Source organism: Miniopterus natalensis, chromosome 2 (genome assembly GCF_054644295.1).
Source record: "Miniopterus natalensis isolate mMinNat1 chromosome 2, mMinNat1.hap1, whole genome shotgun sequence".
Lineage (NCBI taxonomy): Eukaryota > Metazoa > Chordata > Mammalia > Chiroptera > Miniopteridae > Miniopterus > Miniopterus natalensis.
The window spans coordinates 123,245,775-123,270,834 of NC_142082.1; the positions used below are offsets into that span (position 1 = coordinate 123,245,775).

Consider the following 25,060-nt stretch of genomic DNA (forward strand, 5'->3'; position numbering starts at 1 on the left):
TATTTTAGAGACCAGAGCTATCAGGGAAAAAAAAGGCTTCCATCCTCCATTTTGTTGTCCTTGACACATGACTTCCTTTGGTAAAGTTGGTTTGCTGTCTGAAATGCTGCATAATGTCCAGATTCTAGCAGCAGGTGGGGTGAAAATAAGCAAAAGACTCCTGGCATCCAACCATCTTTAAAGAGGAGCTTGGGATTGGTTACCCAAAAAGCTGTAAATGTAGAACTGGACCTCGAGCTGAAGCCAAGTTTGCTAGGAATTGGAGAACGGAGGCTGGGGTGACAGCCGCATTGGCCACATATGCTGAAGAGCTTCAGGTTTCAAAAGGATTGTTTGGTCAAGGATATATATCCTGGAACACATGAGGCAAATAGCTCCATTCCAGAAATAAGTAAATGAGCCCTGGAAAGGTAATTGAGTTACACAACCCAAAGGATGCTTTCTGACTGGAGTCCTAGTTTTCAGGCAAGGCTTTTCACTTTATCTTGCATACCTTTCCTAGAACCGTGCACATTACAAAGGAGGTTGGGACAGTGACCTAAGCATACATGTAAATGTGATCTCAATTAAAAAAAGAAATAGTTCCAGTTTCTGACCTGGTAAAGGTGCCAATAGTTACTCTAATAATGATTTATTTAAATAAGGTCGTTTGTTGTTACGAATTGTGCGGCGATTTTGTTGTTGCCTTTAACCCCGGGATTTGCTTTTTCTGATAGTTTCAGTGACTGTGGAAGCTTGCCATAAACAGGTCTCCTGGGCGCTCTCTGGTAAAAGCATCCCTCTGCCTTCTGGGGCCTGGCTGCCCGATAGAATTCTTTCATCCCTTTCATTCTTCGGTCCTTGGTCAGTTACCCCATCACCTGTGACACCACCCTCCAATCCTGGTCTGCAAGCTTCAGTTCCTCTTCTACAGTAAACTTGCCATCTGTAGCACCCAGGCAAGTTTATCATACCACCTGTCTTCCTTTGTCCTCCAACCTTCGGAAAGAATCATCTATACTCACTGCCTCTACTTTTCTTCCTCTAGCGCCAAGAAAAGGGCCTTGTTCATTTACTGATTTTTCTCCCAGATGTGAGTAATGATTAAGTGGAACAGTCTGTTCTCTGACTGTGCAATGTGCTGTAATAGAAGGCTGCAAGGGGGAGAGGGCCTTGGGACCTAGTTCCTAAGTGGAGAGATTTGCCCAAGCGGCTAGCCACCAGGTATCTGGGTTGCGAACAACAGGAGCATTTACCTATTTGAGTAGAAGATTTCGGAAAGGATATTAGATGCCTTGGGGCTCGTAATGGAGGGCGAAGGCTTGGATGCTATTCAGCCAGGGCAATGCTCTTAAGTAAATTTAAAACTTAAGTTCAGGGCTTCCACTGTCAGTCACTGGAATACCTGGTGTTCTCTACTGCCACCCCTGAAGACCCATAAGTCAAGAATATCAATACTTTTGAGTAATAGTATTGAGACGCCATGGTATTGGTTCTTCATCGCCTTCATTGGGCTACTTTCCCCCTTGCTCACAGGTAACATCGTCTATGTGGCTGAACTTAGGGCCAAAAGGAGAGAGCCAAAACCCTGTTCCATTTTATCTGCTCATTTTCATTTGTCACTTCAAAGCTAATATTACCCTAACAAATAAAGCATCACCAGACTCCCGGAGCTGTTATTTGTTGACCATCTTCGATACAATGTCTATTCAGCCTGCCTGCCCTGTTTTTGAGTAACACAATATATTTCCAGCCAGAACTAACATTTCGTCTCCTTCACCTTAAGTGCTGTCAATCAGCATCAGCAATCTGCAGCGTGATCTTCCATGCCACTAGGCACAACGATGAAAACACTGTTTTCCAAGACGTTAACTACTAATCAGATTCAAAGTAGTGGACTATGAATCGGAAGGAATTAACTCAGTCAAAAGAAACCTAAGAGGTGGGATTTGAACTGGACTTTGAAGAACAAAATGTTACAGAGGATTTGGGAAAGCAAAGAGCACAAACTCAGGGTTGAGTGGAAGGGGAGTCCAAGTTGTAAAAGTATACCTGGAGTTGTTCTGGGTGGGGGTTGGGGGGTGGGGGGAGTGTCCATGCCAGGGTATGCTCTCATACAGTGGGGGGCAAATGAAAGTCCTCTGTCTTATTTCAGGAATAGAACTGGTAGCAACAGAACATATAGGATAGTGTGGAATCCAGTGGTTGGGCTATTACAAGAGCATAAATGACAGAAATGAGAATGTGAATTAGGCTATTGGCAGAATAGAAAGGACAGAGACGGCTAATTAACAGTGCTTGGTCTACAAACGGGTTGTAATAACAGTTTGAAAACACTTGAAGAGAGCATTAAACACGATTCCGACTTGCTCTAAGCTGTGTTATACAAATTGATCACTAGGAGGCATCAGTTTATCAACTAGTGAGGCAAAAAGAAAGTGCTAAGCCAATGCACCTAAGAAGTCTGGATAGTATTCAGTTGGAGAGAACATTTAACCTTTCAGCTTGGCCATTTGGAAATTATAATCTTTATGATGGATTTCTAGTGAATATTTAAAATGAAATGAATGGCTAAGTAGTCTAAATTGCAGTCTGATTGTGGGCATTTATGCACTGAGGGTAACTTGATATTTTTGTAGATTATTTGGCTTTTAACTATTTTTTGAAAGATACTTGAACTTTGTTGTATCCATATCTTTAATAATAATCTGCTATAAGATTTTACTGAAAATTGGTAAGTTTGTAGATTAAAGATTTTTATGATATAATCAAGTTATAAATGAAAGTAAGCACTTCTAATAACTTTTCAAGTTCTATGGAATCAGATGTTTTTAAGCCAGTATTAATTAATGGATTTTTAAGCAAGTATTTGGCCATTTAATTGCTAAGAGAAATTGCTACCCAATTCCATTCCCTCACTGTGTTTCTCATCCTTTGATTACTCTTACTAGACACCAATAGGATGATAATTTATATAAATACCTATCACAATATTAAATTGCATGTGGCTTTGAAAAGGAAAGTTTTGTAGGACTTATTTTAGATAGCATCTATAGAATAAATAGCATTTAAATTCAGAGAGGGGCCTAGCATGTGTAGGAGTTATCCATTTAAAAAATATACCAAATACATATTGGTATGGCAAGTTTTGGGTTTTTTTTCATGAAGTCTTTGACAGTTTGAAAAAATTTTGAAGTAGGATGCATTATGAAAAATCTGTTGAAAACGTGAAGATACTGATTTTATGGTAAGGGCTTCTGATTCAATTTAAAATTTCTACATATGTTGAGTCCCCACTGTGTACTAAGAATTGTTCTAGGTGATTGGGATACATCAAAGCAATGATCCTTGCCCTCTTGAAGAACTTACATTCTATAGTAAGGGGAACAGAAATAAGCAATAGACATAACTCAGCAGTATGTTAGGAGGTAATACATGCTATGGGGGAAATTAAGGAGAATTGAGTGGTTGCAATTTTTAGAGTGATTAGGATAGGCCTCATTTGAGGGGAGATTTGAGCAAAGACTTGAAAAAAATGATTAGGATGACCCTGACTGCTGTGTGAAAAACGGATTATAAGACAACAGTGTTAGGATCTGGGAGACAAGTTAGGAGCCCATTGCAGTAATTCAGGAGAGAGAGAATGGTGATTTGGATCAGGGTGGTAAAGAACAAAATTAATGATATACAGATGTAGTTTGAAGACTTAACTGATGGGATCTCCTGGCAATTTGTTGATATCAAGAGAAATGAGTAAAAGATAATTGCAAGGCAGGCATGCTTCTAAACATTTGCAATTCTGGGGCAAGAGTACAATGGAGACACACCAATGGTTAAATATTTAAAAGTCTGTTAAATGAAAATGCATCCAATTCTCCTATCTTGACAAATACACCTCCATAATTACCTGCAGGGTCAGGTTTGAATTTCAGATTCTTAAAGCCCAGTGCCAGAACGTCACTTGCAAGTAGAGCTCATCCTCACCTTCCTTCTTTTCCCATCCCTGGCTCTGAATTGTATGGCAGCAGGTCTCCTGCACGTTTGTGTGGACACCCTAGGCTGCATGTTCAAAATTCACCTCCTTCCACACCGGTGCACACACTGGTGACATAATGCATACTCTGGACTAGTCGAGGCCATTTAGGCAGGGCCTTTGGAATCCTGAGTACCCAGAGTATGGTCTAGAATGAGTGAGCTCAGACCGATATGTCATTTTGACTTTTCTAAAGCTCAGGGCTCTGGGTAAGGGCTCTCCTGGCTTGTTTTAAGGGCAATACTGCTCCAAGGTTTTTGGCCTGAACAATCGTACAGATGGGATTGCCATCGACCGAGAAGGGGGCTGCAGGTGATCAGGGTGAGGAGATAAGCTTGGAGCACATATATCTGAGTTCTCATTAGACATCCAAACAGTACAGTAGATAAGGGTGAAAGAGAAATTTTCAGTTTACGGTAATACTGGCCTGGAATACATCAAACGGCTCAAGGCTGTTTTCACTACAACCGTTTTAACCAGCTAAAGCTGTTAAAAAACCATGAACTCTAAGTGACTCCAGACCCTTACTGAACAAATTCCATCCAGGGATTTTTTTTAACCCATCGTATGTAAACTTATGGACTCCATCCTATTTATAGCACTATTTTTCCATTTTTTATTAGCAAACGCACTGCGAAACCTGCTTTCTGTGATCTAGTGAACCACTCAGTGAATGTCTTCATGTTCCCTTGCCTGGCATGTTAGTATTTTTTAAAAAAACTTTGGTAGCCTGTGTTTTATTCTTTGGCAACAAGTAGTTGGATATTAATTTGGGAGTCTTTGGGATATAGATGTTATTGAAAATGATGAAACTATATGAGATCAACAAGGGAGTGAGTATAGAGAGAGAACCAAGGATTGAGCTCTGGGGCGCTCTAATAGGAAAAGATTGGGAGGAAGGGGAAGACCTTGTACAGGAGACAGACAGTGACCAGGGCGGTAAAAGGAAAACTAAGAGTAATGTCCTTGAAGCCAAGTGAAGAACTGTATTGAAGGGGAGAAAATGATCAGCTGTGTCAGATGCTACTGATAGACAAGCTGATGCCGCCAGCCATGAACATATAATTTGAATTAGCCACTTCAAATGTGTTAATCAAAGCAAAGATTTTGTTAGCTAGCTTTCTAAGTTTTACTAACTTTCATAGGTTTTGGAAACATTTCCTATAATTCATTTTATTGTGAATTTGTTTCATTGCCCATATGACCATTTTTGTGATTTGGTGGTGACTGTTGAAATAAATTAGGATCAAAGCTGTCAACTGCCCAGCGGGTGTTGCGCAGTGGTTGAGTGTCAAACCATGCACCAAAAGGTCACTAGTTCCATTCCCCTTCAGGGCACATGCCGGGATTTTGGGCTCAATCCCCACCAGGGGGCGTGGAGGAGGCAGCCGATCCATGTTGATGTTTCTCATCCATCTTTCTCAAATCAATAAAAACATATTAAAAAAACAACAACACACCTGTCAATGATCTACAAGATTCCTATACTACTGAGATTTCCAGTAATCAATGTACTGTGGTCAGAGAGAACATGTACTTACTTCTGAGCTGGTTACAAAGTCACTAAGTTGTGAAATATCCAACTGTCTATTTATGATAAAATAAGTGCTTTTGAAAATTGTGCTTGTTCAAACATTCTGAAGTATTTTAGATAGAATATATTTGTTGCATCTTGATAAACTGCAGGTTAGGTAACACCAAATATATTCAGTTTCTCCTAAGAAAATGACTTGGGCTTTCAGATTACATCTAATTGTTTACCCAATTAAGTTTATTTTATATCTTTTTTTTTTTTTATATGAAATGTCCTTCTCAAATACACCTGCTCTCAGGAACTCTGAATTACACACTTAAAGGAAGTATCCTTTCCAAATGAGCTGAAGAATGGCATTCTGTTAAAAAGATGAACAGCTGGTCATGTAGAAATTCTCAGGAATGCTCACTTGTCTTACAAGGGCAAGGGAAGAACCGAGATGTGAAGTGTAGTGTTTGTTACTGCTATACAGAATTATTTATCTTTTTTATTTTTACATAATCTTACTAAAAATCTTTATGTAATTTTAATAATTGCCTTTTCTTTAAAAGACTGCTAATCCATTAACAATGAGAAGGTTCTGAGAACTCATCAACTACAATTCAATGGGACTCAGGATTGTGCCAGGAATTGTCCCATTTGCTAAAACATTGTTCCTTAGATTAAGATTCAGGATCCTCCAGTTTAAAAATTATCCTTTGTTCTCCGTTACCTTGGGGTTAAGTTCGAATTTCTTATCATAGCACAAAGGATTTGACTCTTGCTCAGCTCTCCAAGCTCATTTCTCACTTCTTTCCCTATTAAGTTATTTGTTCCACCCATAAGAAACTAGCAGATGAGCTAAGCTCTCCCTTCTTCCTTCTTGGCACACGCAGGAGCCTTTCTTCCTACCTGGGCCCATTCTGACTCGTCCACCCCTGGCTTATCTCTTCTTACTGCGATTCTTCTTCATATCCTCAAGGTCAGTACATAGTTGGGGTTCTCTGTTTACTTAACGGATGAATTTCCCCACCGAGAGGTTTGCTTTCTGTTTATGCCCTTTATTCCGCTTTGTTTCTCAGAATTTCTATAGAAATTGTTTGAATGTGGAGGAGAGAGCTAAGAGCAGGGGCTGCGTTACCTTCCCCAGGTCACAGATAAGTAAGGTCACAAAACAGAGATGCGGCCCGCAGGCATTTGTAAAGAGGGATCCAGGGAGGCCAGTCTGCTCTCTGAAAGGCTAAACTGTGCCCTGAAGTGTGGAGCCTCTCCGCGCGGGACATTCCCCGGATTTGCAGCTGGAGTGGAGTTACTGCTGGGAGATGATGTAGGCTGGGTCAGGAAGGGCGCCGGAGAGCTTGCGCGCAGGGGAAGATCGGCCGGTGCCCGCGCTCCCGGTCGGGGAAGGCCCGGGAGATGCCACCTGAGGTCGCCTTCCTCGACCCCTTCCAAACGGGACGGGCGGTAGCGCTATTGCTTTACCAATCGCCCTCTCTGTCCGCGTAAGACCGACTTAATGACCCAGAGCGACTGAGTGCAAAGACACCCAGTTCTCTCGGCCCCCCGAGATGGTCACGTAGGGTAGGGTCGCGGGAGGGCACAGGTGCGCGGACTCCCCGGCCGGAGAGCCTCAGCCCCGCCTCCTCGCTCGCCCAGGCCGGGACTCTGGCTCTGCGGGATTCCGGAGCCGGGGCTGGTCCCCGAGGGCGCGGAGAGAGGCAGGCGCTCCAGGCGCCGTCCGGGGGCCGTCCCCACCTCGCAGCCCCGTCTTCGTTTCCGAGGCTGTCGGCGGGAGAGGCGGGACGGCGGGGACGGCCTCTCCGCGCACCTCTGGACGACGGCATTTGTCGCCGGGCAGCTGGGGCGCCCTCGACTGTCGCCCCCGGCGAAGAAAGAGAGTTTCCGGGGCTCGGGGCTCCGCCGTCACCCTCGGGAAGGGGCGCGGAAGCGAGTGGGCGGCGGAGAGGCGGAGCCAGGGCGCGGGGGCGTGGACGCGGCGGGCTCGGGGCGGCCCCGAGTTAATGAGGCGTGCGCCGGCCGAGCGCCTCCGGAGCCGGGCTTTCCCCCGCGGCGCGGGCGCCAAGAGCCGCCTTTTCCGCTGGGTGTCACTCGGGGGTGGGGGCGATGGCCCATTCAAAAGCGCCGCGAGGGGGGCCGGCCAGTGCCCTTCGGTGAGCGCTCCCGACGAGACGGCGGCGGCGCGGCGGCTCGCAGCTCCGGAACCTTGTGGCGCACCAGGACCCCGCGGCCCCCCTGCCGGGACCCCGAGCCGCCGCCGCTCCGCCTGCTGCGCCTCAGCCTCCTCTGCGCGCTGCGGGCCGGCGGCCGCGGGAGCTGCCGGGGCGAGGACGGAGCGCGGCCGCTGCTGCGGCCCCCGGCCCGGGCGGCTGGAACTAGGGAGGCCGAGCCGCGCGGGGCCCCCTTCTATGCCGGGAAGATGTTGGAGAGCAGCGGCTGCAAGGCGCTGAAAGAGGGTGTGTTGGAGAAGCGAAGCGACGGGTTGCTGCAGCTCTGGAAGAAAAAGTGCTGCATCCTCACAGAGGAGGGGCTCTTGCTCATCCCGCCCAAGCAGCTCCAACACCAGCAGCACCAGCAACAGCCCGGGCAGGGGCCGGCCGAGCAGGCTCAGCCCGGAGGCCCCGCCGTGGCCGGCCTCGAGCCGCCGGTCAAGCTCAAGGAATTGCACTTTTCCAACATGAAGACCGTGGATTGCGTGGAGCGCAAGGGCAAGTACATGTACTTCACTGTGGTGATGGCCGAGGGCAAGGAGATCGACTTTCGGTGCCCTCAGGACCAAGGCTGGAACGCGGAGATCACGCTGCAGATGGTGCAGTACAAGAACCGTCAGGCCATCCTGGCGGTCAAGTCCACGCGGCAGAAGCAGCAGCACCTGGTCCAGCAGCAGCCCCCGCAGCCGCAGCCCCAGCCGCAGCCCCAGCCCCAGCCCCAGCCCCCGCCCCAGCCCCAATCCCAGCCGCAACCCCAACCCAAGCCCCAGCCCCAGCCCCAGCCCCAGCCGCTTCACGCGTATCCTCATGCGCACCCGCACCCGCACCCGCACCCACTCCCGCACCCACCACAGCTTTCGCAGCCGCTGGGCCACCGGTTTCTCCGCAGCACCTCCAACTCTGCCTGAAGGGGGCAGCACTCGGGCAAGGCGAGGTAAGGTCCCGGCAGCTAAGGCGACCGAGGGCCGGGCGGGGATCGGGTCGCGGGGCTGCGGGGAGGAGCTGGAAAGGTGTTCCCGGGCTCGGCCCTCGGGTGGAAGAATGAGAAGTTATTTCAAGTTTCTGGGTAGGTGAAAAGCAGACGAGCGAGCTGGAGCCAGGAGAGGCCAGGCGGAGGGGGAGGGTGGGGGGCTCGGGCTAGGCAGGGGGCGCCCGGCGGGCGGCCCCCCGGGACCCCTCCCCCGCGCGCGTTCGGCGCCGGGCACCCCCGCGACAGCGCGGGGCCTTTTCCGGGCCCGGGCACCTGAGGGAGCGGCCCTGGCGTCGTCTCAGCGAGCACGCTCCGTGCGCCTGACGCGCGGCGAGAGCTGCGCCTTGCGGGAACCTGCCCCCTGCTTCACTCTGTGCCCTTTCTTTCCAGGTTTTGAGGACTTGAGGAAGCGGGACAGCACCTTTCTATTGTCTTCACTGGGATGGAAAACAAGTCTCCCTGCCCCGCACCCGACGGAGTAGTTTGGACATCACCCGACTTGATAACTTGTGATTCCTCTTAGTTTTCTGCATACCCTTCTTCATCACAGTGCAGGAAAGGATTTCAAGTCCAGAGGGCTTTATTTATGAACCTTTGAAAGGACCTTCCAGTATGGTGGACCTTCTAGGAGCGATATGTACTGTAATTTTATTTTAATGTATTTTGGTTTATGATTATTTATTAGTTTTGTTTTTTAAAAAATATTTGTTCTAAGACATTTCTGAATGTAGGCCATTTTCCAAAAAAAAAAAAAAAAAAAAGGAAGTTTATTTTCAAAAACCTATTCCCTAGTAAGTTCTAATCTTGGAAAGGAAAGAAAGGGTGGTGTAGGGGAATTCATTCATTCACTCTTCCTAGGGCATTTTCAGAACCCTGACTCACTGTTATGCCAGGTGGTTGAAATTAAACTCTGTGATACAACTTTTTTTTTGAGGTTTTTTTCTTAGACATATATGTTGTATAGAATTGAAGTTTAAAGAGGCTAAGTGTTCAGAATTGTGTAATTATGAAAATCTAATTGTCTTTCTAAAAGGAAATAAGTAATAGTGATATCTAATTCAAAATATTTAAAACCTAGCCCAGCTGATGGCAGGATGATCTTGAAGGTGTGGTAGGGCTGGGTCTACTTTAGGAAAAACCTTGCTTATGTCATCTGAAGGGTTTAATACGGAGATTTCTATGGTTTCTGAGTATAAATGCATTAGGTGTTTCATTTCAAAAAACATAGTGGGGAAAAGGGAATCATTCCACTTGTGGGAGAGAACATTTTTGTGTTCTGTCCACACTGGAGATGACCCTTCTCCAAGGGCTTTGCACACTTTACTTGAACCACATTTTCTTACTCTATTCTAGAAGCATACCCTAGAATCTTAGAGTTTAAAAAGACAGTTTATAACTATTTCAAAGAACTAAGAGTCATAACTTTTTGTTTTCTTACTGAAAATAATGTTGATCAGAGAAACCAACTCTTTTGCTTTTTTTATTGCTCTTTGCAAAATTGAAGGGTTATATGTTTTGTTGTTAGGTTAACTAAACTCAGAAATTGAAAAAGGAAGGACTGGATAAACACCGGATTTTCAGTAGGAAAACAACCCCAGTCTTGTTTCAGCAGCCACTTGTTCACGAGGCGTTATTGGGCAGGAGGGGGCGCGGAGATGAGCTTTTAAAGGTAGAACAAACCCTCTTCTGTGTTAAATCAAAGGGATGGTCAAAATCCACAAGGGCAGATGCTACTTCAGTTTAAAGAGAGCCATAGAGACACAAAATCCTCTTGGGGCTGAAACTCACTTCCTATCTGTATGGCTTTACTAACGGGTCTCTGTTTTCCATTGTCTTTCACAAAGTCTTGATCAGTATTTTTCTAGCATCCAAATTGGAAAGGTCAGTATTAGCCTGATGCTAAGTTATGTAGTCAAGAGATGAAAACAGAATTTTATATTAGAGATGTCTTTGCTCCCTCCATCCAGAAAGGAGTTTCATGGTCAAATTACTTTGTTAGTGCAATATTTAAATGATGGAATTCTGAGCTCATAACTATAATCCAAAAAGTTGCAGGGGTAAACTAAAATTTGAGCAAATGGCAAACAGAACTTAAGCAGAATGCCTCTTCCAGTGGCTGTTTAAGTTGCTGCTGTGAAAATATGCTGCAAAGATTTAAAAAATCATATATGTACACACACACAAATATGGGCAGCTCAGAAAGCCAGATCTAAATGAGTTCTTAAGCAGTTTGGTTCAGCTTTGGGACCACTGCTGTACTTTTTAGATACTGCCTTGTTGTACTGGTGTTTTAATATATGTAGATCATATAACCCCTATTAAAACACAGCTTTTTTCCAGATAGAAGGATTTTTCTTTCAAATTCTTGTGCTATAAAAAAGATAAAATGTATACCAAGTACTTTTAAAATTAAGATTCATGTAAGTTGTTAGCTTATATATAGGCTAAGTACCGGCTGGTGGATTCCCTCCCCCCGCCCCAATGTCTACGATTCTTACTGCAGCCACCAGAGTCATGGTTCCTTGTCCTGTCTTTCCATAACCCTTAGTCCTTGGTCCAATGTGATATTTATGTTGAGAGCCTCTTAGTAGCTCTCTAGTCTGAAGGTCTCTTAGCATTTAACTGTGAAGCCTGAGAAATGAGAAAGGAGAGGAGTAGGATGGTTTTTGTGTTTTGACACTTTGAAATTATTATGGTTGAATGATTCTTCCAGTACAAAGAAACAACTATGCTTAACAAAGCTCAACAAAACAAAATACAAATGCAAGTCATTGAATGTGTCAGTGGTTCTATTCTACCTATACAAAAGTGATATAAACCACGTGAGGTATTACAAGGCCTAACCAATCTCCTTCATGGAAAAAGATATAAGTGCTCCTTTCATCCCAAGTAAAGGAATAAGGAAAGGGCAGGTCCAAGGGAAAACCCACCCCTTAAATAAACATAAAATGTGAAAAGTTGGAAAATTAAAAGAAATGTCCCATCTGGAAACTGAACTTTTGTCTTTGAACTTCTGTTGGCGCCAAGCCTCATACATAGCTCAGTAGCTATTTGTTGGGACAAATGAATGAAAGAAGGAAAAAATGTGTAACTTCCCAGCACCCAGGAGGTGGCTTCTCTTGCCTCACACTGTGCTTCCTTTACGCTCATTTCATTCCCTGAGAACAACTAATACTGGGACAGGCTACACAACATGACACGGCGAAGCTCCTTAAGCATACTTTCTGAGCGGAAATCACAGATCTGTTTATGCCCTACAGGGGTTGCTGAGGTCAGAGTAAATGGCCATAAAGGGCCCTTTCAAAATGAACATTTCCCTCAGAGAGGAAGCTGGCATTTTCTCATATAGAAATCAAACCAACTTTATAATTTCACTTAACATTTTCTCAAATGGAGGTAGGAAAAAAACCAACTCGTTGCTTAAAAGAGTTTCCCTGATACGTAAACACTGTTAGGAAGTCTGGCTTAAGTTCAAAGCCCTTTTAAAAAAAAAAAAAAATCACTTTTCTGCCCTCACATAGCTATTTTTCTTAAAGATTCCTCATTTTAAATCTGACGCTACAAGTTTGTTGCCAGTGTGGGAGTTCAAACACATCACTTGTTTTCTGTCCCCAGGGAAAGTGACTTGGTTTTAGCTTGTCTCCAAGTGTTTACATTATCATGTTCATGGCAGGTTTAGAAGAGGGGTCTAAGACTGACGTGCAACTAGAGCAATCCCACAGAACGTAGAGCTTTGCCTGATGAGGATGGGCCTGTGCGCATTCCTTTTCTCTCTCTTTTATTTTGTGGTAAATGTGAAACTCCTTTTTGCTTTACCAATAAAATGCCTTGAGCAGAATAAGATTGAAATTTGGAAATTACAGAGCTTGACATCGAATCCATCAGTGGTTCTCTCAAGAGAAATATACCAATTTACCCAAAGCAATCTAAGATGTATTAATTGTGAAATTGTGTTGGATTGGTTTTTTAAGAACTACTTCTAAAGTTTGGACACAATTTGAAGGGTGACTTTTTGATCTGCATATTGTACAGCCAACCTAGATTTACACAACATTGGATGACAAAGTAATCTGCGACTTCATTGGCTGGACATCTGCCAAATGGAGGATAGGATCCAACAGGGTTCTCTTAGGGCATCACTGTCCAGGGAAGGAAGCAGAAAGACTGGTCATTAGAAGCATCTGCGGAAAAGCTGGAGCGGCCTACTCCTATCTGCTCTGAAGCTGGCCTCTGGCTATCAGCTGGGTAGTGAGGAAGCAGATTTTAATAATAGGTGGTTCTTCCAGATCACTGTATTTATTTTGAGAAGAAAGATAAAATGATTGTCTGTTACATTCCACTGTCAGCTTTCTGCTTAGTTTCAGAATATGCAAATGCCAGCTTCTGAAAAACAAGTATCACCATGTACCAAATACTTTACCATCACATTCTTGGTCATAATATGTGTAAATATGTCTCTTATATGATTTGGAGAGATGTGATTTATTTTTCATATTTTAAAAATGCATTCCATTTCAAATAAAGTATTGAATGAGATGACCGACCTGTGGACCTTTTGAAGGCCTTGCTCATGGGGCATGGACACTATGCATTCCTATGGGAAAAGGGTTCTAAAGGGCTTGTCTGTTGTAAAGCCCAAAAGATCTGAGTGGATTTTTATATGCTATATTCACAACGCCCAGGTATTGTTTTTAAAAATAAATTTCCAACCTCAAAAATGGTCTATGCTCAGATTGTTCATGGGCTTTACAACAGACAAGCCCTTTAGCTTCCTGTTTTATGTTGAGAGCAGAAGAGAGGCCTAATGTTTTAAAGAAAAATAGCATAACTTTACTCTTACAATCTCCACTGGCATCTAAAGACCTTTAAATCTCAAAAAACTTTAAAATAGAAAGTTTGAAGGCAAATTTATATCCCTTAGCATAGTCTTACATTGACAGCTTTATTACTGTACTGTTTTAAGCAGGACTTTTTGTTGTTTTTTTGTTTTGTTTTGTTTTTTTAAGAAGAAATGAACCCTGGGTGGGTAGCTCAGTTGGTTAGAGTGTTGTCCTGTAATGCCAAAATTGTGGGTTCAATCCCCAGTCAGGGCACATGGGTGGGACAACAAATTGCTCTCTCTCAAATCTATAAATAAAAATAATTAAAAAAGAAAAGAAAAGACCAGGCCCTGTTGTCTCAATCAGGACAACTGTAAGGGCCATTCTAGCTCCAGAGCTCCCTGTAGAATTGGCAGAGGCCTGTCTCAATAATGAACTGGCAGTTCAACTCTCCCTCCGCCCAGGTCTGTTTCCCTGGCTTCCTTACAGGTGAGGTTCCCAAGAACACTGCCCTTTCTCCCCCTCTTCCCACTCAAACCTCCTGCAGTCAAATCTCAGAGTCTCAGAACCTGTTTCTCAAGGAATCCTGTCTGTGACTATGCGCGTGTGAAAAAAAAATATGCTTCTGTAGGAAACCATGTTTCTGTAGGAGGGCTGGTGATGACGGAAGGAGGTGTAGAGCCTAGTGGTTAAGTCTGTGCTTTAGAGTATTGCTCTCAACCTGGAGTGATTTTGTCCCTCAGGAGACATTGGACAAGCTGGAGACACTTTTCATTTTCACAGCTAGTGATATAGGTCAGAGGTACTGCTAAATATCCTACAATGCACAGGACATTCCTCTACAACAAAAAATTATTCAGCCCAAAATGTCCGTAGTGCTAAGGTTGAGTCAGATAATCTTGTTCTTTTTAGCTGAGTTCCCTTGGGCAAGTGATTTAATTTATTTTAGCCTCAGTTTCACATGTAATATACAGACAGTGATAGCACCTGTCTCATGCAGTTGTGAACTCAAAATCAGATAATTCACACAAAGGACTGTTGCTCTTCCTTTCATAGAGTAAGCATTCAATACACAGTAGCTATCATCTTCCTTGTTACTATCTAAAGTCATAATTTTAATGACAGCATAATATCCTACTGAGTTGATGTATTATTTCATTTGTCTGTTGTCATCTAGTGAGTGTCTGTGTTTATGCTGTTATCAATACTGCGGTAATAATACCTTCTTGCATACATTATATTCAAAAGAGCATGGATGGACTTGGATTCATGGATGGACTTGGGTTCTGGTTCTGACTCTGATTAGCCTTGTGACATTAGGCAGTACATTTAATCTTTCTGAGCTTTAGTCCGCTCACCTGTGAGTGGGAATATTAGCCCCACCCTTGAGGAGCTATGATAGATATACTATGAAGTGGCAGTGAAATCTGCAGGAGTGTGAGTTCCAGAGCCACTGTCTAACCAACTCTACTTGTAGTAAAGCATTATGTAAAGGAAAATATGATCTAGAGACCATTTTAAGAAGGATTAGATGTTTCTATTTCCATTATACCTATATAAATATAGATATAATGTATATTTCAATCCAAATAATTTGGATTTAAAAACAGGATATTTTTGCAACTAAAAATAGCATTAAGTAATTCCTAGTTTTTTGTAGAACTCAAGCCAAATTTATATTTATATTAAGTGGAAAGAATCATATGAACACAACATTGCAACTCTCCAAAATTACTGACACAGGCAAACCTGATTAATGAACTCACTGATCACATGAATCTATCTATTCATCGAAGTCTTCTTCCTTGCTTTGCTTGTTTCTCAAAGACCTTGTTGGAAACCCTCACCACATGGAAAGGCAAGTAAATCCCATGAGATGGGTGTTCTAGAGCCCTGGCCTTACTTGCCTGCAGAGTGAGTCTGGTTATCAAAGATGGCATAGGCTGGGGCAAGAAGACTTTGGAGATTTAGATGACCTGGAGTGGACTGTTGACGCAGGCACATCTCCTTGGTCTGAGGGTTGTTCTGAATCTGATTTTATCTTTTGTTTTGAAGGGATTTTTAGAGCTTGAAGACAGAGAGCTCCACTTTTCTACCCTTTGCTGCAGAGTCAGAATTAACTGCTGAGATATGTTAGATGTGGGAGTGGCTTGCTCCCTGCCAGGGCATTAACCTGAAGCATTTGATACTTAGTTGAACTCTGGATATGAAAACTTGAAAAAAATAGTCCACGTGGTGATGCTGCATACTCTCAAACCCCACCAAAGCCCTTTATACCAGGCTGAGCAGCCATGCCCTGCTGGCCTTTAAGACCAGATATCCTGTGCTTCCAAAGTCACTGATGAGTGTTCAACTGCTGCACGGAAAGAAACGGGAAATGACTCTTGAGGTGTTTCAAAGCTCTAATTACGTCACGGTCGTCCACCGGCTTTCTCCTGAAGCTGAGAACTCATATGCAGCTCGGTTCCTGCCGGAGCCAACAGCTCAGTTATTTTGCAAGTGTTTTGTACTTGGCGGTCGCCACCCCTCCGAGTGGCGTGGCTTGCTCTGTCAGGGCTGACTCACCGCCTCGAGAGAGCAGCCTGGCTTTGTGACTAAGCACGAAGAAGCCAAACTTGCAATAGTTTTAGACATACTCTCTTTCTACTATTTAGCTGCTGAAAAAATGTTTATTCCTACTAAGCTCAGCTGCAGTTTGTAAACATACCTGCCTGTAATGATCCTTCCAAGCAACCCCCAATACATACATTTGTGTGGGGTGCGTGTGTGGGGGGGTGTATTTATGTATTCACTTTTCTTGCTAGTAACTTTCATGGCTCATGGAGATGAGTTGGTGAGTTTTTGTTGCAGAACCTGACATCTGAAGGGTTTGAGACAGCACTGGGCAGAGCTGGCTTCCCCAGAGCTTTGAGCATCCTGCTTTGAGGGTTGGCCCCAGCCGGCCTAAACCCCTGTTACAAAGCAGTGGTCTGTGGTGGTGCCAAGTCCCTTTGTAATGGCCTGTTGCCCTGTTTCGACACCGCCGCTGGAGGGAATAGCTCAGTCTTAGTGGAAGAATACCGTAGTAACTTACTCTTTCAGTTTCTGACAGCACGGGAGACTATTAAGGTAGTGATCGGTATATGAGTTATGGTTGCAGGTGTGAGGGTGAATCTGTTCCTTGCCACAATGCACTGGCTCACAAAGAATAATTGTAATGATTGCCGGAGGTTCTCATGAAGTTCCTGATGCCTATAAAAAGTGCCAGGTAGCTGCTGGAAGACCTGAGCTGCATGGCTGTCTCAAGCTGGTGGGCCCTGATTTGTATTTGCCTTCTTCAGAATAGTAGGCAATAAAACCTCCCCTCTATCAGTATAAATGGTGAGTTTGAGACCAGAGCCAAAAATGGAATTTTAGGAGTTTAGACAAAGTCGCCTTCATCCCTCCCCTTTTTGCAGAGGAAGGAAATGAACCCAGGAGGGGCCAGTAAGCTGCCCATGGACACAGCCAATTAGTCAGGGACAGGATTATAAACCAAACCCAGCTCCCTTGATTGTTAATTAGTGCTCTTTCCATTGTCCCACTACTTTGTAAATTCAAGGTGTCATTCTTGCAATAATTACTTGAGAATTTCAGATATCACCTCCCCTCCACCCTTCCAAAGGTACAAAGATGTACATTTTTATTTAAATTATATAAACTGTCTCAAGGGGTTTATAAATATTGAAAATAAACTTTAATTCTACAGTTTTCAAAAATGAGTTCTGACTTCGACCTTCCAAATATCATCCATGTGGTTAAACAAAAACCTTAAGCAAGCAGAAAATTCACAGAAGAAAGCAGATACATATTTTGAAACTAACATATTTTAAAATATGGCTGTTAGAATATCCTTTTTTGAAAATTAATTGAAAATATTTATTTAGAAACTGAGTTAAAAGCTGTTTGGAATTTATTTTATCACACAACTCTTAAAATATTCATGGAATGTTTCCGGTGTTACTAACTGCCCCCATCCCCACCCCAAGGTCTTGAAATTATCTCTGGAGCTGAAAAATGTTGAAGTGATTTGAATGTTTATACAGTTGCTTAAGGAGGTAGCTGACTGGCTTTTCTCGCCTCTCTGTGTGTCAGGAGAGATACTCTCTGAAGAAGGTGTGTCCAGGGTAATGGACTCATTGGCAACCACCATATCCCACAGTTGGGGTGGTCAAACTTGTCACTCCACTTCCAGGGAACTAGGTGACTATAATCCACAAAGCTCAAAATCCAGTCAAAAATAACAGTTCATCCCCTACCCAGGACATTCACTACCCCAAACCAAGCAATTTGGAGATTTCAGGACTCGTACCTTTTAATGAGAGGATGGGGGTGGGGGTGAGGTGGGGAGGAGAGGGATCCCTAGTAAGTACTTGTACTCCAGCATCCAGTAAACAAGTTTTTAATTCAAAATTATGTATGCGCCCTGGGTGACGCCATTCTTTCCTCTTACATAAAATGACCTTTTACAGGGCTTCATTCATAGCACTTGGCTCCCTCGGAGTCACAGCGCTTGTCACAAGGCAGCGGGTTGCCTGCTTGCTCTTCAAGCGATGACTGGGAGGCCTGATAGGGGGTGATGCTGACAGCCTCTCTCTGACAGGAGATTGTCAGCATTCTTGACCCGGGCACGCCAAGAGCCTGGGAAAACACTTTGATTTCAATGTGGCTTTAAAAAACAATACCCAGTTGAACCAAATAACTGTGTAAAATAGTCCACAGAGCAGCTTTTGTGGGCTTAGCCGGTTCTCAGTGCCCCTAAACAAACTCGTGACAATGCTGGTGTGCTAAGCTGCGTAGACTCTTATTTGTATGCATTTAATTTGACATACAAAATCACTATTCTCCAAACTTATTGCGCAGAAATGAACATGTAGAGTAAGACTGAGAGACAAAGCTTGTGAATTAGAAATATGGGAAGAATCAGGTATGAAATACAAGGGTGTGAGTTGTGGGGTGGGCAAGAGGATTCCCTGCTGATGGGCACAGTGGAGGGTGATCCAGGCAGGCCTCGGAAGTGGGGATCTTGCCCCAAAAATGGGGGATGAGAAGGAGGCAGAAAAGTATTTCTAAAGACTTCCTCAATCCACACTCATTTTTTTTCTAACTGGTGGTTAAGAACATCATTTTTATGTTTATTTTTTAAAGGAGATTATTTTAGAGAAAATGGGAAATGAATAATTAAGCTTTCTTTTCTCTTTTTAAGACTTTGTTTCTTCTCTGAGTCTCTGAAAAAGGAAATAAACATAGAATAAAGCAAAACTGTTAATTTTCTATAGGCTCAAATCTCTTAAGAAATATTTTCTGTCATTTGGCTTGAGTTTGAAAAACTGACATTCATTAGAATATATCTTTCTAGGCCCTAACTCTACAAAAAGTGTTGGAAGTAACCATAGCTCTCCCACAAATTGATATTAATGATGAATTCAGGCAAGGTACAGAAAGTGCTCAGCCCGGTACCTGGTTCATAGTAAGTGCTCAGTGAAGGATAGGCACCGTAATAAAACAGGACAGCTAGAGCTTGGTGATGGGTGTGGCAGATGGTTTTCGGGTCCAGAGGCCAGACTTTCCATGTTTTTTTGTAAAAAAAGATAATGTTTTATTAACAATATAAATTAACCAAATTGGTTGCTAATTCACATATAAATAAAGCAATATATACTTTAAAACAAGAATTAGGAAATACAAACACCTATGTAAAAATTGGTTTTATTTCTCCAGGTTTTATTATCAATGATTTATTAATTTGATTCTAATTAGCAGATTTAACTAAAAATAAACTTAAAATTACTTTCCCTGTAAGTAGAAGATATCTTTAAAAAATTATGTACAGGGTGCAGTGGCAGGCCTACAAAAAGGAGTAAAATACAAAGTTTGCTCTCAAGGAACTTATATGGGAAGCATGGGGAAGATAAGACATAACACTGTTGGTGGTGTAATACTAATCGTAACAGTTAACAATGTTAATAATAGCGGTAGCTGTGCCCGGCCAGTGTGGCTTAGTGGTTGAGTGCCGACCCAGGAACTAAGAGGTCACGGTTTGGTTCCCAGCCAGGGCACGTGCCTGGGTTTCGAGCTCGATCCCTGCTGGGGGCCGTGCAGGAGGCAGCCAATTGATGATGTTTCTTTCTCATCGAAGTTTCTCTCTCTCTATCCGTCTCCTTTCCTCTCTCTCTAAAAATCAATAAAAACATATTAAAAAAATAATAGCAGTAGCAGCAACTAACATTTATTGAGGGCTTACTAAATGCCAGGCCCTAAACATGTTTTAAATGAATTATCTTAATTACTTATTATAAGATCTTTGATATTCGTATTCCAGTCAGCATTAGATTTGAGTGTATATAATAGTTAATTCCAAATAAGTATATTAAAATAAAAAATTGCTTTTTAAAATTAACTTTATTGGGGTGACACTGGCTAACGAAATTATACAGGTTTCAGGTGCACAATTTTACAACAACAACAACAACTTACTCTACTTTTATGTAAAAAAATTCCGGAGCTGGGTGGTTCAGGTTGGTATGGTGTCTTTTTGGTCACCGTGGACCCAGGCTCCTTTTATATTTCTCTTCTACCACCTTTGGTACAGGGCTTGGATCCTCATGCTCCAAGACGGCTGCAGAGTTCCAGATACTTATCTGAGTTCCAGACAGAAAAAAAGAGGAACTGGGAGTAGAGCAAAAGGGAACAACTTTCTAGATCAGTAATTCTTTTTGGAGAAATTTTGGAGCCCTCACATGATGACTTCCAGTTATATCTTATTTTTTACCCAACGGTGCAACAAGGCCAGACATATACTCCATCCCAAATAAAATCAGGGTTCTATTAGCTAAGAAATAGGGGAGAATTGTTATTGGGGAGAAAACAAGCAGTCTCTGCCATATATTTTCTTCAATCAGTAGATGAGAAATTGAGGATTAGGAGTTGAAGAAATTTGCCAGCAAATGGTGGGGCTAGGAACTAAGGTTGTCATCCAGGCATCTAACTCCACAGCCTTTGAGTCTAACCTCTATGCATACTACACTCGTGAGCTGGCATGGAAATACAAGACAAACTTCTCACAGAGATGGGAAGATGCTTAGAAACATTAACTTAGAGTCTTACAAATATTTTCATACTTCTTACTAAGGTCTTAACATTTTCCTTTTAAATATGGTACTGTTGCAATGATGTGAAATTGTTGTTGTTTTTTTACATTTGAACAATTTCAATAGAACACAACTAATTTTTAAAACAGAGATGATAGTTGCTTTTCATGCCTTCATGTGAGAGTCATATAGACATAGGAGGGATATGAAGAAGATCTCAGGTTCTCAGAGGAATCTGGAACACTAAAGCTAGAGTCTCCATCAATTGCTCTTGGTGTATTTGCAGCACCCAGTCTGTTCAGAGAAATCAGGTCGATTACCATTCATAGATTCCATGATGAGATCCAAATCAGGGAAATAGAGAAAAAAACTGAAAGCTTTTCATTCACATTCAACAAGAGGAGCACCTTAGTGTTTATCCTAAGAACTTATTCTTTAGGGAGTTCCTTCAAGGGTCATCAAAGAATAGTGGAAAGATTCTTGGGTTCTAGACTTGGCTTTGCTGCTGATGCGCTGTGTGATCCTAAGCAAATGATTTTGCCCCTTTGGACTTTAGTTTCATCTTCTTTATTTTAATTTAATTTTTTTTCTCCAACAGATTTATTTGGGGGGGGGGGGTGGCGGAAGGGAATGGATTTTGAGGAGGAAAAACATGGGGCAGAGAGATATGGAATAGAAAATAAATACAATGTAGGCTATTGCGCTAATTGTTTTATAACCACAACAAATGAATATAGAGAATGCCCTGTACAAAACAATCCAATGAAAGTTCAAAATCAAGGTGTTCTGCCCAGCTGGGGTGGCTCAGTTGGTTGAGCCTTGTCCTGTGCCTGGAAAGGTTGCTGGTTCGATTCCAGGTCATGGGAATACCTGGGTTTGGTCCCCTCTCTGGTGGACCTCTTTCTCTCTCTCTCTCTCTCTCTCTCTCTCTCTCTCTCTCTCTCTCTCTCTCTCTCTCCCCTCCTCTCTCAGCATGTCCTTGGGTGAGGATTAGAAAAACAAAACCAAAAAAGGATCAAGGTGTTCCTTTAAGTAAGGCTGAAGATTTCAGTCTCTGGTATTTGGAATTTAGGCTGCAATCCTTGCTTTTGGATGAATCACTGGGTGTGTGATCCAGTCCATGCTTTTAACCAGATTTGAACATAAGAATGGCCACTTGGCCCAGGTAGCAGTAGATGAAGTGTTTGGTTTCATGTGTCATGCAACTACTAAAGTTCTCCCCCATGATGCTGTGCCAGGTGGGGTTGTACCTCTTATCAAAGTCCTTCTTAATATGGGCCACAATGTCCTTCTCTATGTTATGCTTCTCCAACGCCTGAGTAGCACATTCCACAGAGCCCTGTTGCGTCTCCTCTGACATATCACCATTTTTGATCGCCACCTTTTGGTCACACACGGTTCTAGTGGAGCAGGGTCTCCTGAGAGGTGGGGTGGGGAGGCTGGCAAGGCTCAGACCAATGGGAGAAGCCATAGCTACAAAAACCATGGCACAGCTGCTCCTCCTTTTTAAAGTAAAGATATGTCTTCAGTGGCTCACTTTTAATTATAATATTTTACAATTATTAGTTATTCTAGACTCAGTTGCCTTTCTTTGGAGAGTACAGACTTTTAATTTCAGAGGTCTTGGGTTTGAGTCTTAGCTCTGCCTTTGCACACGTCACCTACCATTCTGAACTTCAGTTTTCTTACGTGTAAAATGGGAATTAGGACATATGTCCCGTAGAGCTATTGTGATGATTAAAATGTATAGTATATGTACAAACACTTTGTATAGTAAGTAGGAGATGACCAACAAATGTGATCGGTAAATGTCATTAACCTATCCTGGCACTTCCTTTTAGTAGTTAATGCTTAATGTGTACTTTATATCCAAATGAGAGAGAGAGAGAGAAAGAGAAGTTTTATGTCACCTCTCTCTGTATTGGGATTTGAGAGAAGATGAGAAAGGAAGGGATTTACGGCTATCAACAGATGAAAAAAAAAAGGTCTCTTCAGATCATTTAGCAAGTTTAGATACAACAGTAAAGACGTCTTTCCTTGCTGGGAAGCCTGTGTCTATTCAGGCAAAAACCTAGGAAGAGCTTGTCTCCAGTGTCTGCTAAGGAGCATCCCCATGGCATGACCTCTTCATTCCAATTCACTGGAGCCACAGACAGCAAAAATCTCCCTCAGCTTTCAAAAGCATCTGTTCTTATTCTGTGCTTTCCCCCATCTCCTTCCTGTAGGAGAAAGAAAGAAACTACAAGACCTGCTAATTCGCAGAGTTTGTTTTGTTTTTGTTATTTTGACAGCCCAATATAACTTTAACTCATCCCCCTCCAACTCTTATGCAGTGAAAACCCAACCGTACAGTAAGAAATACTAACCAGAGTGATGAAAGATGCTAAATGGTCCAAGTACCCAATTATTCTCTAAGGTTCAAATGTATTCTACATGATAAAGAATTATTTTCTACACCATGGATGGAAATGAAAATGGTACTTCTGAAAGACTTGGCAGAATGTTTATTTAAGCTAAACCCTCTATAACCTGAACACTCCAATGAGCAGTTTTACTTCAATAATGTAACCTGAGAGAACAGTGATTGAGGTAATAATAAAAATTTAACTATTATAGTTACTATTGTTTTCGAGCATTTGCTTAATGACGGGTCCTTGATTATAACAGTGCTACAAAGTAGGTGGTGTTGTCTCCCTTTTTCTGATATGAAAAGAAAAGCTCACAGAAGTTCAATAAGTTCCCAAGATCAAAAGGCAACCACGCAGCTCTGAGAGCCTCTAGAGGCCCTACTCCTTCCACAATGGGAAGCTGACTTCCAGCCCCGCAGTTAGCAGGAGCAGGGGAGACCAAGCGTTACTGGGCTAACCTTTGTCTGCGTCTAGCGGCCTGGCAGAGGGCAGCCGTGTGGCCCGTATGACTTTCCAGAGAAGAGCGTGGTGTCGTAGGCCATCACACAGTCTGCGGTTGTCTCTCCAGACCACCCTGCAAAGCAGTCTGTGTACTTTGAAGGCATCATTTTATTTATGGAATAATGGGGTTGTAGATCAAGGGAAAAAAACATAAAGACTCGTTTTATTTAGCATTTATTCAAGAAAAACACATGCCTTTATAAGGAATGGAATGGAAGCCCTGTCTCCCGACTGCAACAGGAAGCATCACTTGCTAGGGAATTAATGAGAACAGTTCGTCATCTCAGAGACCCCCCACCATGCCAAGGTTGAACCATTGGCCTCAACCAAAGAAAACACATGAATCATGGTGAATGCGAAGGCTTGGTGGGGGACTGCCCGTCTAGCGGGTGAGGGCACATGCGCAGAACACAGCAGAAAGGAGCTAAAGTCTAGGCTCAAGAGCTGACTCACTTACCACTCAGCCTTCACCCCGTTCTCACCATCCCTCAATTTTATTATTTTATTTTTGGTAATTTATTAAAGCCTCTCTGGGCCTCTTGCTTCTCCCCTTTTTAAAAAAATAAGCATTTTAAGGGTATTTGTGGCATGGCAGAAGTGATGCTGCCTGACGCCCACCTGCAGCCCCTCCTCTGACTCATTCATTCGCCTATGTCCCAACGCCGGGCGGTGCTTTGGTGGCAATGATATCATTGTGAGACTCAGCGGTAAGTTGGTTTCCTCTGGCTTCTTTATCTTCCTTGGGAATTACTGTGTTCAGCCCTAATCCTCAGGGCCCCAGGAAATGAAGGCGGTGCCACCATTAGGTCAAGAGGCCCTTCTCCTTCCAGCTTGTGTTTCAGTTGCCTTTGGAGACTGCAGAGGCCTGAAACAGCTGCCCCGAGTCTGCAGAGGGAGGGCTTAGGTGAGGCTTCAGAATCCAGGTTGCTCCTTAGGCTTGAGGGGCTCCTCCTTATCATCGGGAGCCCGTCCATCTCACATTGGAAGGAGGTAGAGAATTTTCAAGTGTGTGAAGTAGGTGAGATGGCAGGTTGAGGGGTGTGTGTGTGTGTGTGGCATTTTCCTAGAAGGACCAGTTTTCTAAGGGATGTAGAAGTTATAGAAAGGGTAGAGATATAAGCGAGTTTTCCAGGAAGCAGAAAGGGGAGAGATTTTTGAGTGCAGAGCCAGCCCCAGCTCTTACAAAGAGAAGATTAAGGACAAATAGCCTTGAAGGGTAATGAAGAAGCTCTCACATTTTGGCTTGGTTCTTTCTGTGCCTTCTAAAGTAGGTGAGCATCTTTCCAAGAATTGTGTTTCTGCATCCCCACCTCAGTCTGCCTGTAACGGCATCTCTGCCAGGCCCTCGCACTGGACATCTGGATGATCTGCCCATGATGTGGAGGGGGCCTTCATCTTTGACTCCTGTCCACAGTTTGTGCCTCCCCTTCCCCACCTTGCCCCAGTTCTCAGTGCATGTCTGACTACTTAACATGATGGTGCCCATAGGTACTTTCTAG

At 43.3% G+C, this 25,060-nt stretch overlaps 1 protein-coding gene and 1 pseudogene across 1 annotated transcript; one reads left to right on the forward strand and one right to left on the reverse strand.

The window, feature by feature from the left end:
- Positions 1–7,877: 7,877 nt before the first annotated feature.
- On the forward strand, positions 7,878–9,644 carry PHLDA1 (pleckstrin homology like domain family A member 1). Its single transcript, XM_087814530.1, has 2 exons — positions 7,878–8,687; positions 9,114–9,644. The coding sequence occupies exon 1, from the start codon at positions 7,963–7,965 to the stop codon at positions 8,659–8,661; it is 699 nt and encodes a 232-aa protein (XP_087670656.1). The 5' UTR covers positions 7,878–7,962; the 3' UTR covers positions 8,662–8,687; positions 9,114–9,644.
- A 12,111-nt stretch (positions 9,645–21,755) lies between these two features.
- Positions 21,756–22,123, reverse strand: LOC107526847 (dynein light chain 1, cytoplasmic pseudogene; annotated as a pseudogene).
- Positions 22,124–25,060: the final 2,937 nt, after the last annotated feature.

Bases quoted from the DNA above. Each gene is read 5' to 3' on its own strand.
- PHLDA1 (XM_087814530.1), top strand. From the start codon at position 7,963: ATGTTGGAGAGCAGCGGCTGCAAGGCGCTGAAAGAGGGTGTGTTGGAG.